The 13,342-nt window shown below is 62.9% G+C and overlaps 1 protein-coding gene across 4 annotated transcripts; it reads right to left on the reverse strand.

Annotated features, from left to right (window-relative positions):
* Window positions 1–1,277: 1,277 nt before the first annotated feature.
* On the reverse strand, window positions 1,278–10,957 carry LOC119847633 (heat shock cognate 71 kDa protein-like). 4 transcript variants are annotated; one of them, XM_038382567.2, is made up of 9 exons: window positions 10,821–10,957; window positions 7,187–7,396; window positions 6,560–6,765; window positions 5,786–5,938; window positions 4,768–5,323; window positions 3,703–3,905; window positions 2,793–2,991; window positions 2,307–2,539; window positions 1,278–1,710 (listed from the first exon to the last, which is right to left on the reverse strand). In XM_038382567.2, exons 2-9 carry the CDS (start codon window positions 7,389–7,391, stop codon window positions 1,528–1,530), a joined length of 1,938 nt encoding a protein of 645 aa, XP_038238495.1. In that variant the 5' UTR covers window positions 7,392–7,396; window positions 10,821–10,957; the 3' UTR covers window positions 1,278–1,527. The 4 variants fall into 4 exon arrangements, with proteins under 4 accessions (XP_038238495.1, XP_038238496.1, XP_038238494.1 ...); XM_038382568.2 differs by having other exon boundaries at window positions 7,187–7,392; window positions 10,821–10,940; XM_038382566.2 differs by lacking the exon at window positions 10,821–10,957 and adding an exon at window positions 8,054–8,198.
* Window positions 10,958–13,342: the final 2,385 nt, after the last annotated feature.

Here is a 13,342-nt window from a genome sequence, read left to right on the forward strand (position 1 = left end):
GCCTAACACAAACCCAAGCCAGGGCCTGAATTAATGCCTGGGGGAACAAGAGCGGAGGGTTCGAAAAACCACCCGAACCCGGTTTAAAAGTTGCCAGCGCTGGTGTGACGAAGTGGAGGATTTTCTTGTTTTTCCAATGGGTTGCATGCAGAGGGGGTGGGACTCAGTTTCCCTGGGGGTTACAGTTTAACCAGGGGATGGGAGAGGGAGTTTGTGGAGACACAGGGCCACCAAGGGAACTTGGAACCCCAGCCAATGGCCTGGGGAATGGAGACCCCAGTGACTGGGGACCCAGTGACCCAGCTTGGGAGTCGCAGCCAGTTCCGGACCGTGCAAAGACAATAGGCTACGGGGAGAGGACCCTGGTGACATAATGAGCCGGGTCCAGCCACAGGGGCCAGGGGAGGGGGCCCAGGCGACCCCGTTTACCGGGAGAGGAGACAATGGACAGAGGCGGGGCTTGGGGCTGGTGATCTCAGATGCCCAGCGGTGAAGTAGGGGGGCTCAGGGCTGGAGGGAGGGAGCAGGCAGAGCCCCCCTGGATGCAGGGGAGACTGAGATGTGCTGGGCTGGGGGAGGCCAGGCCTGAGGTTGGAGAGTTTCCTATGCTGGGTTCAGATGCTCAATAAACCCTCCTGTGTTACGCCGGCTGAGTCGTTTCGGGCCAGAGACATGACATTATTCCCCCTGGGAGTGGAGGCCCTGGGGGTTGAGAACGAGGGGACTCCCTAAAGTGGCCCACGGCCGAGACAGGTGTGCTAAGGCCCAGAGAGGTGAGGGTCCAGGAGGTGGAGGGGCTTAACCCCTGCCAGAGAGTAGCCCCCCACAAGGGGCTGTCACACTGAAGGGGGTTCCCCCCAGGGACTGCACGGGGCCAAGAGCGGGGATGATCTGTGAGCCTGTGACAGCTGGCGAATCCAGAGCAATTACTCTCATGGCAACCCATTGACATCCATGCTGAATGGGGCTGGCTTCCTCTTCCAGCTGTTGGATCCTGTCAGATTTTCCCCTGCTCGCCTGAAGAGCCCGTGATCCGATACGTGTGCCCCACGGCGGTACCAAGACATAGGGATCAAGTCACCCCGAGCTGTCCTTGGCTTGCATTGGATAGCTCGAGCTCCTGGCCTCGCAGAGAGCTGGCACTGTCCCCAGGACTCCAGCCCCAGCTCTGCCCCATCCCCTAGGTCCAGCCAGGTCCCTGTCTCACCCTAGAGTGGTATTTCAGCTCCCCGCAGCCCCCAAACCTCCCACTAACGAGGCGACACCAGCCTGGCATGTTACAGTGGCACAATAATTTATTCTGAGCCGACAGAGCTGGATCCGCAATGCGGCGGCAGGGGGTGGGGGCCGATCCCCACTAAACACAGCAAGTCATAGTTGGGGGGAGTGGGGTCTCCGCTAGAGCGGAGGCTCATGGGAAAGCCATGGGGTAAGCCAGCCAATGACCCGCCCCCTTCCCCAGGGATGGGTGATGTGTGTGTCGGCTCAGCTGGGGAAGGGGAAGGACGAGGTCCGTGGCCGGGTCTCTCAATCCACCTCCTCGATGGTGGGTCCGGAGGAGGCTCCCCCAGCCCCGCCAGCCCCAGGGAAGCCCCCGGGCATCCCCCCGGGCATCCCGCCACTGGCGCCCTGGTACAGCTTGGTGATGATGGGGTTGCAGAGGTTCTGGAGCTCTTTCTGCTGGTGCTCGTATTCCTCTTTCTCTGCCATCTGTTGGGGGGTGGGCACGGGGGCAGTGTTAACCCCTTGCACGCCAGCCCCAATGCACCCCCCCCAGCTGGTATCCACCCAGGTTTCATGGGGGTGTGCTCTGCAGCTGTTCCCACCTGTACAGGACAGGACAGCACAGCGGGTCCACCCCATCCCACCCGTTGCTCCCTGAGGCCCCTCAGATCAAGGGAGCCTCCCCCCACAGAAGGTGTGTGTGTGGGGTGGGGCGGGGGGAAGACAGCAGGGCCCTGGCTAATCTCATGGTCTCTCCCCCCAGAGAAGAGGCTGCTAGGAGCCAGGGGAGACTGTGGGTCTTCCCTAGCTCTGGGACTTTCTAGCAGGGGGTGGGGGAAGACCTGGGTTCTATCCCATTCCCCTCCCAGAGCTGGGGGTGTAGTGGTTAGAGCAGGGGGGGCTGGGTGCCAGGACTCCTGGGTTCTCTCCCAAGCTCTGGGAGGAGAGCTCGGGGCTCCCTGAAGCTCTGGTCCCCACCTCTCCCTCACCATGGGCCTCCAACCATGCCTGGTTCTCCAACTCTTCCCCGCCTCCCGGTTCTGGCCCAGCCCAGAGGCCCTGCCCCGCCCCCCCCACCTCACCTGGTTCCGGTCCAGCCAGTTGATGACCTCGTTGCACTTGTCCAGGATCTTCTGCTTGTCCTCGGGTGCCAGCTTGTCCTTCAGCTTCTCGTCCTCGGCCGTGCTCTTCATGTTGAAGGCCAGCGACTCCAGCGAGTTCTTGGCCGCGATCTTCTCCCGCTGGACCTCGTCCTCCACCTTGTACCGCTCTGCCTCCTGCACCATGCGCTCAATCTCCTCCTTGCTCAGCCGGCCTGGTGGGGGCAGGAGACTTGCTCAGCATGGGGGGCCCCCCCGGACGCCTGGGTTCTCCTGCCAGCTCGGGGAGGGAGTGAAGTCTAGTGGTGAGTGCAAGGGGGCTGGGAGCCAGGATGCCTGGGTTCTCTCCCTGGCTCTGGGGTCCTGTGGGTTAGAGCCGGGTTGGGGGCCGGACGCCTGGGTTCTCTCCCTGGCTCTGAGGTCCTGTGGGTTAGAGCCAAGTTGGGGGCCGGACGCCTGGGTTCTCACCCTTGTCGTTGGTGATGGTGATTTTGTTCTCCTTGCCCGTGCTCTTGTCCACGGCCGAGACATTGAGGATGCCATTGGCATCGATGTCGAAGGTCACCTCGATCTGGGGCACCCCACGGGGAGCAGGCGGGATGCCCGTCAGCTCAAACTTGCCCAGCAGGTTGTTGTCTTTGGTCATGGCCCGCTCGCCCTCGAAGACCTGTGGCGGGCACCAGGCAGGGGGTTAGGAGGGAACCAGCCATACCAGCCTGTGGACGGGCATGGGGCACCACACCCCCTGGGCATTAGATTTCCCCTTCTCCTGGTCATGCCCAACCTGTCACCCAGGCTTCCCTCCTTGTCATTTTTGGGGGCTCATCTCTAGGCAACCGCTGCTCTCTGCACCCCTGTCCCAGCTGCCCTCCTGGTGATGCCCCACAGCTTGGCAAGGCCCCCCCCCCCCGCAGCTGCGGTGCCCCATGCCCATCCTCCTCCCCCTCAGGTCTCTGAATGCAGCCAGGCACCCCCTCAGCTGTGTCCCCCCGGTCTGTCCCCTTCCCCATGACTCCTAGGCTCCCCCGAACCACACAGCCGTCTTGCTGCACCCCCATGTGCTTTATTCCCTTTCCACACACTGGGCTAAGCCCTTCATTGGGTCAGCCCCCCAGCCCTCTGCTGCCCCCCCAGCCAAACTGCATGAGTCACTCACTCCCTGCAACCCCCTCCCCACACACCTGGGTGAGCCCCCCCTGCTCTCTGCACCCCCCTAAAGAGACCCCAAAAACTGCACCCCCGCATAGCCTGCATATTCCAGCTCTGTGCAGGTAGAGCTTGGCACTACCCGCCATGAGCTCTCCATCCCCCTCCCGCCATCCCCAACAGCCTGACCCCCGCCCCCTTTAGCCCCCCACAGCCTGTCCCCCCCCCCCACCTGGATGAGCACGCCTGGCTGGTTGTCGGAGTAGGTGGTGAAGGTCTGGGTCTGCTTGGTGGGGATGGTCGTGTTGCGTTTGATCAGGGCCGTCATGACGCCGCCGGCCGTCTCGATGCCCAGGGACAGGGGCGTCACGTCCAGCAGCAGCAGGTCTTGCACGTTCTCCGACTTGTCACCCGACAGGATGGCTGCCTGAACCGCTGGAGGGGGGCAATGGGACAGGAGTGGTCAGTGAGGCATCGGGGCCCCCCCAGCCTGGGTCCAGGATCGGCTCTGCCACCAGAGGGGTGCCAGAGGGCATAATTTATGTCCCCACAAATGGCTCAGTTGTATCATTCATGTCGGGGGGGGGGGGGGGGAGGCTCAGAGAAGTGCCCTGGCCCCCCATTCGCACGGCAAATCCCTGGCACTGAAACCACCTGCCCCGTTGGCACCTCCCTGGGGCTGGGAGGGGGTGCCCAACATTGGATGTCACCCCAATTGCTGCATCGGGGGGGAGGACGACTCCTCCTCCAGAGCTGGTAGCCAGCCCCCCTGCCATGTCACGGCCCTGGACAGCATCACCCCATCACCTCCAGCCCCCCATGCCACCCATGGCCCCGCTATGCCCCCCCACTATCCACCTCCCCATCTACCCCTCCCCCATTCCCAGCCTGCCCCATCTCCCCCACCCTCCAGTGCCCCTCCCCTCAGCTGCCCTATCTACCCCCATCACTGCCCCTCCAAGCCCCCTCCCCCCACATCTCACCTACCCCCTTCAACCTGACCCTCCCCCCACCCTTCTGAGCCCCCCTGCACACCAAGTCTATTCATCATTGCCCCTCCAAGTCTCCTCCATGCCCTGCAAATACCACCCCATGTGACCCTCCCCCACTTCCCCCCATCTGACCCGCCCCCACTGCCTCCCCATCTGATCCTTCCCCCACCGCCCCTGAACCCCCCATCCACTCCTCTGCCCCTCCCCCCATTACTACCCCTCCAAGCCTTCCCCCACACCCCTCATTTACCCCCGTCTGATCCTCCCCCATCCAGCCCCTCCCAGTTCCCCACTCCACCCCTCACCGGCGCCATAAGCCACGGCCTCATCGGGGTTGATGCTCTTGTTGAGCTCGCGCCCGTTGAAGAAATCCTGCAGCAGCTTCTGGATCTTGGGGATGCGGGTGGAGCCCCCCACCAGCACCACGTCGTGCACCTGAGCCTTGTCCAGCTTGGCGTCCCGCAGGGCCTTCTCCACGGGCTCCAGCGTGCCCCGGAACAGGTCAGCGTTGAGCTCCTCGAAGCGGGCCCGGGTGATGGCCGTGTAGAAGTCCACCCCCTCGTAGAGCGAGTCGATCTCGATGGAGGCCTGCGTGGAGGAGCTGAGGGTGCGCTTGGCCCGCTCGCAGGCCGTCCGCAGGCGCCGCACCGCCCGCTTGCTGCTCGTCACGTCCCGCTTGTGTTTCCGCTTGAACTCCGCCACCAGGTGGTTAACCATGCGGTTGTCGAAGTCCTCGCCCCCCAGGTGGGTGTCGCCCGCCGTGGACTTCACCTCGAAGATCCCATCCTCAATGGTCAGGATGGAGACGTCGAAGGTGCCCCCGCCCAGGTCGAAGATCAGCACGTTGCGCTCCCCACCCACCTGTGTGTGGGTGTGCGTGGGGGGGGGGGAGAGAAGATGGAGCATTTCAGGGGGCAGGGACCCCCAGGTGTCTCCCCCCCACTCAGATACCATTCCCTCCCCCCACCCCCGAGCTAGCCAGCTAGTCCCCACACCCTGTTCCCCAGCCAGCTCCCCCCCCCACCCCCAACAGGGACACGGCCCCCTGGATCCCATCCCCATCTGGGCCAGCCAGCCCACCCACCACCCCCAGAGGGGCAGCCCCCCAGACCCCTTCCCTGCCCGCCCCCCCCCCCCACTTAAAGAGGGTGGGCCCCCATCCCATCCAATCCCCCCACACCCTGGGGCCAGCCAGTCCCAGATCAGTGCCCCCTAGAGACCAGGGCAGGGCCCATAACCCTTCCCCCCCCAAACCATGGGGCCAGCCAGTCCGAGATCGGCGCCCCCTAGAGGCCGGGGCAGGGCCCCCCATTTCCTGCTCACCTTCTTGTCCAGCCCGTAGGCGATGGCGGCGGCCGTGGGCTCATTGATGATTCGCAGCACGTTCAGCCCGGCGATGGTGCCGGCGTCCTTGGTGGCCTGGCGCTGGGAGTCGTTGAAATAGGCTGGCACCGTGATGACGGCGTTGGTGACCGTCTGCGGGGGGGAAGGGCCGGTCAGTGGAGGCTGGGGCTGCCCCCCGGCCAAAAGGACATATGTGTGTGCGTGTGTGTGCGTGCACGCACATGTGCGGGGGGACAGGTCCTGGGGGAAGCTCCCTTTGCATCCCTTCTGCCCCAGAGGGTAACGATCTACTACTGCTGCCGGTTACCAGACAGCCTCCTCCAGCCCACGGCGGACGCTCTGGTGCCGAAGGTCCAAACCCTGCCAGAGGCTCCGTGAGTGGGGGTGTCCGGCACCTCGGGACAGGCTGGGGCGGTGGTGTTTCCAGGGGCACAGGAGCCCCGGCTGTGGGGCCAGGCCCAGCCATTGAGTTAACCGGTTAGCAGCGTATGGGCACTGGGTGCTTCAGATGCTGCCCCCTGCAGGAGGGGGAAGAAAGCTGCTCTAACTCACTAGATGCCCCCCAGAGCCGGGGACAGAACCCAGGAGTACTGGCTCCCAGCCCCCATTTCCCCCCCCTCACTCTGACCCACTCAACCCCACTCCAGCTTCCAAAGTAGGGTCCAGCATGGCCCATGCCCCCAGGACTTATCTGGCCCTATCCCCAGCCCTCTTGGCCCCACACCCAGGCATGCCCTGCCCCCAAGGCCTCACCTTGCCCAGGTAGGCCTCGGCAATCTCCTTCATCTTGGTGAGCACCATGGAGGAGATCTCCTCGGCGTAGAAGGTCTTGGTCTCACCCTTGTACTCCACCTGCACCTTGGGCCGGCCCCCGTCATTGATCACCTGGAAGGGCCAGTGCTTCATGTCCGACTGCACCACCGGGTCGTCGAAGCGCCGGCCAATCAGACGCTTGGCATCTGGGCGGGGAATGACATGTGGGGGGTCAGTGGGAGACAGAGATGGGGGATCCCTAGGGGCTCCAGCCTCCACACCACCTCCCCAGATCAGAGACCCCCACAGTCCCCTCAGGGGTCAAGCTACCCCTCTGCCCCCTTGGCATCTGAGGTCCCCTGGTGGTCCCACCCAGGGGCTCCATGCTCCTTCCTAAAGATTGCAGAAACCCCTTGGCGGGGGCGGTGATGCTAAGGGACCCCTGTCCTGCCTGAGAACCCACCAACTTGTTTCACACAGGAATCAAACTGTCCTTGGACACCACCCCAGAGGGGAAAAGTTCCAGATCCCCTTCCCCATCACCCAAGCCAGCCAGTCCCCCTACCCTGGGGCCGGATCAGAGCAGGCGCCCTCTAGAGGGGACGGGCCCCGTGTCCCAGCACTCACCGAAGACGGTATTGGTGGGGTTCATGGCCACCTGGTTCTTGGCAGCGTCCCCAATGAGGCGCTCGGTGTCCGTGAAGGCCACGTAGCTGGGCGTGGTGCGGTTGCCCTGGTCGTTGGCGATGATCTCCACTTTGCCATGCTGGAACACCCCCACGCAGGAGTAGGTGGTGCCCAGGTCAATGCCTACAGCTTGGCCCTTCGACATCCTGACTGCAAAGGGGGATGGGAGGGGGTCAAAAGGGACACAAGCATCCTGGCTCCCAGCCCCCCTGCTCTAACCACTAGACCCCACTCCCCTCCCTAGGTACACTAAGGTTAACAGAACTTAGTTCAGTAGGATCCACTGTTGAGACTGAATTCTAGGATCCCATCTGAGGAGCGGGGAAGGGAGATATCGGGCCAGATGGGCCCTGAGTGTCCTGTGGTTTCTAGAGGCTCGGAAGGATGTGATTTTGAAACCTGTTGAGGTTGGTGCCCCGGCCCACACACAAACCCCCCAGACGCGTTTCTCTCGCTGCTGGACCCATCGGCCCGAGAAGTGCTTGGAATCCCAGCTCCGGTGATTCCCACAGGAGGCTGGTGATCTCAGAGGCGGTCATTAAATAGTTAATGTCTGACCTACGCAGGGGGACCAGAGATCAAGGGTGAAAAAAATCAGGATAGGCAATAGGGTCCTAGACAAAGGCCCGAATATTGGGACATCTGGTCACCCGAGACCCACCCCCCCAATTTCCTGGGATGGTGAACATTTAAATAGATTTTTGGCAACACCGATATTAACCGTCAAAATAATAAAAAAACACCAGTACTGCAAAATTCTGTGGATAGATCGATAGGCTAATCGCATGTGTGTGCGCAAGTCCCCACCTGTCCCCTGCTGGGGGGGTGACCCCATGTGTCCGTCTGTCCCTCTCCTTCGGAGGGAGTCGAGCGAAGTTGCTGGAACAGCCCCGGTTGGGGGCTGCAGAACCTTCCCTGGCCCTGCGCCCCCACCGGCCCTTCTAGAAACATGGCCCTCGCTGGCCCCTGGCCCAAGGGGGCGGCCCGCCCGGCTGCCGAGCCAATCCGATCGCAGGCCCTAGCCCCCACCACCAGCTGATCCATGGGGCAGTGCTGCCAGCTGGCAGGGGGACAGGGAGTTTACACAAGAGGAAGGGGGGCCCTCCAAACTCAGGCCTGGGGTAACACGCCTGTCTCCCTGGGGGACCCTGCTGGTTCCAGGATACAGCCGATGCCCCCACACCCCCAAGACTGCTAGCTTAACCCTTTGGCACCCCAGAGGATAAACTGCTCATTCCTACTCCCTGTGAAGTAGGGATCCCTGCTCTAACCACCAGACACCACTCCCCTCCCAGATCCAGGGAGAGAACCCAGGAGTCCTGGCTCTAGCCAGTTGACCTCACTCGCCCATCACTCAATTGTGTACAATTCTATAAAGTCCGGCCTAGCCAGCACTCAGAACAGAGCCCGATCCCGGCTGGGGTCCATAGGCCTTCGCTCTCCTGCAGTGGGGTTTTCTTTACGCCAGCCGGGCACCCGGCCCGAACGCCAGTCCTGGCAGGGCGCTAGAGGAGACCGGTCGGTTTTCAGGGCCACACACAGCTCATGCTCCACTGGAGTTAGGACCCAAGTTATTTACCGCCCCCAGCCCGGCTATCAGACATCCTGTGCCGGTGTCAGAGCGATAAGAGCTGGGGTCTCCCGGCTCAGAGCCCCGCCCGGTTGTGCCCTTGTCTGAGAGACTTGGTGAAAGGCTCCGCTAGTTGCCAGTGACGGGGCTTGTAGTTGGGGCAGGGCGCTGGCTCTGGGGAGTGCCAGGAACGGACAACACAAAACGCAGCTCCCAACATCACAGCCAGCACGAGAGCCGGGTGTCCAAACAGATACAGAGAGAACCCAGGAGTCCTGGCTCCCAGCCCTCCCTGCTCTAAACCACTAGATGCCCCAGCCCCTATCACCCATGGAGTCCTAATTTGCACCCCAGCTCAGGGAGGGGAGTGAGGTCGGGTGGTTAGAGCAGGGCAGGCTGGGAGCCAGGACTCCTGGGTTCTATCGCAGGCTTTGGGAAGGGGGTGCTTCCAATGCAGCAAGTTGCACAGGGCTGGGGGGCAGGAGCCTATTTCACAGCCGCTCCGCCCCTCCCCCCGGCCAGGGCTGTCCATGTCTGGCGTGCAGATAAATGGGGGGGGGGGGGGAAGAAGGGGTGTTGTGTTTGTGGCTCTGTGTTTTGCTCTGATCCACCGTTACAGCCAGAAGGGCGTCGCCCGGGCACGGTTTGTTCCCGGCCCCCTGCCAGTGGGGCAGTGACAGGGGCACCGAGCCGTGCCCCAAACCCAGCCCCGCCCAGCCGTGCTGACAGCCCCTTGCCCGGCGTAGTCTGGATTCGCTGCTGCGCCACTTGGGCCAGCTTTGGAGGCCAGTGGTGGGTCCCGGCTAAAATCCCCAGGGAGAAGCCGATGGGGTCCAAAATCGATCGGGCGGTTCGGGGAGTGGGGGAGGCTCGAGGGGGAAAGTTTGAAGCGGTTTGGACCCAGGGCTCTGGAGATACGTGGGCCCCAATGGAGGGTCGCCCCGGGTCTTGTTCTGCAGCCTCAAACTTCCGAGCTGGCTGGATTCCTCTAATTAACCCCTAAGCCCCTGCTGCCGCGGTCTTAGCAAATGAGGGGCAGCTTCCCTGGAGGACGATTGGGGTGACCTGCCATACAGAGCCCCTGCAGCTGGAGATACCCACCCTGCCCCTTCAAACCAGAGACCTGCTCCGACGGGGGCAGTCCACCGCCAGAGCTCCCCGTGCCCCCAAATTATGCCCAGACCTTTGGCAGCAAGGGTGGGAAGCTGTTTTAGCTGCAAAGTTTGGGGGTGCATGGGGGTTACCCCTAGGTACAGAGCAGGCTGCAGCACCCGAAGGGTTAAAATTCCTGAGGCTAGCATGTCCTGGTTACGTCCCAAGAGGAGCAGGGAGAGGTGAGAGCCAGGGGCTAGATGGGGGTTGGCTGGCCCTAAGAGGAAGGAAACACCCCATGCCACCCCGGCCCAGTCAGAAAGGGGCCCTGGGCATGGTGCCAGGGGCTGCCAGCCAGAGACTATTTATGGGGGTGACACTGTTGTACCGTATATGGCCCGGGTCCCGGTGGGGAGACTTTCAACCGGCCCCCGGGAAGGCAAGTTATTAGCTCTGCTGGGAGGGGGAAACTGAGGCATAAGGGGATTTTCCCCCCGCCCCAGCACTTAGCAAGCCTAGCTAGTGAGAGAATCCAGGAGTCCTGACTCCCGGCCTCCACTCCCCTGAAAAGCTGGGGAGAGAAACCTGTCTCCCCAAAGAAAGAACCCAGGGAGTCCGAGCACCCCGCTTGTCAGTCCAGCCCCAACCAGAGAGAAAACCACACTCCAGTACAGGAATAAATACTAGTAACAACAGCTCTGAAGTGAACAAGCCCGGATCCCTTCTCCGGGGAACTGCCAAGGACCTACCCGCCGCCCCCCGCAGCCGCCAGCCTCTGCCCCACTCAGCTGCGCGTCTGCCCCTTCTCCCCAAGCCCCGGCTCCCAGGATCTGCCCCAATCAGTTTAACTTACCCCCCCCCCCCCCGCGCAAGGAATCGCCCCCCAGGCAGCTGGGATCCCACCCCCACTACCTTTGCTCAGCAGGCTCCGTGCGCCCTAGGTAGCTCCCTGCACCCCCGCTGTGGCTACGTTCCGGCCCGGTGCCGCCCCCCCTCCTATATACGGGTCCGGCCCCCCACCCGGCCGCCCCTTTGCAGAAGCTTCTGGACTTGGCCGCCTGCCTGGGCCAATCGGGGCCGGCCTGGGCCGCTCCGTCACCGGGCCGGGGGGAGCGAATGGGGGAGCGCAGCTGCCGGAATTGGCATCGGGCTGGACCCTTTGGGAGCGGGGAGGGTCCTGGGCTGAGCCGGTCCCGCCCCCATCGGGGCCCCCCTGCCGGGCGGGGAGGGTCTAATTGTAGCCCGGCCAGGGGGTTATTTTGGGATTGGGCAGGTGGCATAAAGGGGGAGGGGGAGACCCCCCCTTTTGGCTTGGCATAGAGATAACTCCAGGTTAACTGCTGGTGGTGCCCCCGCGGAAAAAGGAGCCCCCTCCCTGGCCAGTGTGGCCCCCAGAGCACCCCAATCTCCCCCCAGCAACCCCTGGCCAAATTTCCCCTCCCCTGCCAATCCCCTCCCAGCTTCCAGGTCCATATGCCCCCTCAGAGGCCCCAGAGGCCCCCGGCCAAATGCTCCCGCCCCCACAGCCCATGTGCCCCCCCCAACCTCCAATAGGGCGACCAGATGTCCTGATTTTCTACTACCCCCACCGCTGTCCCAATATTTCACACTAGTTACCTGGTCTCCCGAACCCCCCAGCTCCCCTCCCCTGCCCCCCAGCCCATGGCACCAGCTATTCCAGCCGGAGGACAATGCTGGGACTCGAACAAATGGGGATAAACGGGCTGGGGCCCATCAAGGCCAGGGATTGGAAGGAGGTTCTGAGCTCCCCAGGGAGGCAGGTTCTGGGACAAGCTGAGAACTTCCCAGCTCATTTCACATGTGTATTCCCCAGAACTCCCCCCCCCGAGACTGCTGATTTGTGGCTGGGTCGGGGCCAGCGCCCCCTAGAGGGGAAAGGCCCCTTGTCCCATTCCCCGCCCCCCTGAGCCAGCCAGCCCTCCCCCCCCCCCCGCTCTGTGACCGGATTGGGGCTGGTGCCCTCTAGAGGGGAAAGGCCCTATGCAGTGCTGGGTTCAAATTCTGTCAGAGCCCACACGTGAAATGAATTTCCCAATCTCAAGAAAACCCACTAAGGGACCTGCAGAACCAGAGCAGAGTTCAACCTGACTGGCCCTCTTAGCCCAGGGCTGGGCTAGCAGGGGGCTGTGGGTCAGGAGCGAGGGGCACAGGCAGAGCTGGAGAGAGCCCAGGGCTGGGCTAGCAGGGGGCGGTGGGTCAGGAGCGAGGGGCACAGGCAGAGCTGGAGAGAGCCCAGGGCTGGGCTAGCAGGGGGCTGTGGGTCAGGAACGAGGGGCATCAGCAGAGCTGGCGGGGGAGGGGTTGGAACTGGCACAATCAGCTGTTTACCAGTCTGGATCCGTGTTCCCTTTATGGCCCGGTATCGACTCTGTCAGTGCAAAGCTCCTGGCGGGATCATGGCCCATGAACAGCAGCAGCTGCCCTGGGGCTCGGTGGGCGGAGATCTCTCTGGCCTAACCTCCTGATCCCCCAATAACCCACCCAGGACTCCCAAACTGCACCTGATCACTCCCAATAATCCTCCAGATCCCCAATAACCCACCCAGGACCCCCAAACCTCACCTGATCACCCCCAATAATCCTCCAGATCCCCAATAACCCACCCAGGACCCTCAAACCCCACCTGATCACCCCAATAATCCCCCAGATCCCCACTAACCCACCCAGGACCCTCAAACTCCACCTGATTCCCCCAATAATCCTCCAGATCCCCAATAACCCACCCAGGACTCCCAAGCCCCACCTGATCCCCCCAAGATCCCCCAAATCCCCAATAACCCCCAGATCCCCCAAACCCAACCCAATCTCCCCAATTACTCCCCAGATCCCCCCAAACCCGATTGGATCCCCTCAATTCCCAATAACTTTCTTCTGCTCAATTTCCTCCTCCCATCTCTGCCCTGTTCAGCCCCCCACCATGTGCTCACCCCCCCTTTACCCACCCTCCTGTCTGGGCTTAGGAACCCCAATGGGGGCAGGGACCTGCTGCAGCCGCCGGTACTCAGTGGACTCCCAAGCCAGCAGGGCGGGGCTGTAGGGGGGGAGCTCTGGGGTCCTGGCATCAGCTCCCCCTCGGACAGACACGCTGTGTCCAACTGCTACGGAACCCCCCACCCAGGGAACCCCCCCCACATATGGAATCACAGAGCCACAGACCCCAGAGGTTGGAAGGGCCCGCAAGGGTCAGCTAGTCCAGCCCCTGTCAAGAGGCAGGATTGCTTGGGTCTAAACCAGGGGTTCTCAACCTTCATTGCACTGCGACCTCCTTCTGACAATAAACATTGCTACATGACCCCAGGAGGGGGGGCCGAATGCTGAGCCTGCCTGAGCCCCACTGCCCTGCGGGGGAGGCAAAGCCAAAGCCCGAGCCCCACGCAGGGCGCCCGTAACCTCAGTCCTGGAGCCCAGGGCTG

Source organism: Dermochelys coriacea, chromosome 24, assembly GCF_009764565.3.
Source record: "Dermochelys coriacea isolate rDerCor1 chromosome 24, rDerCor1.pri.v4, whole genome shotgun sequence".
In the NCBI taxonomy this organism is placed as follows: domain Eukaryota; kingdom Metazoa; phylum Chordata; order Testudines; family Dermochelyidae; genus Dermochelys; species Dermochelys coriacea.

Coding starts and splice junctions, on each gene's coding strand:
- LOC119847633 (XM_038382566.2), bottom strand. CDS start 8,081: ATGGGGTCACCCCCCCAGCAGGGGACAG. Junction 5,324..5,785: donor CCTACGGGCTGGACAAGAAG/GTGAGCAGGAAA, acceptor ACCCACACACAG/GTGGGTGGGGAGCGCAACGT. Junction 2,992..3,702: donor AGCCAGGCGTGCTCATCCAG/GTGGGGGGGGGG, acceptor TGCCCGCCACAG/GTCTTCGAGGGCGAGCGGGC.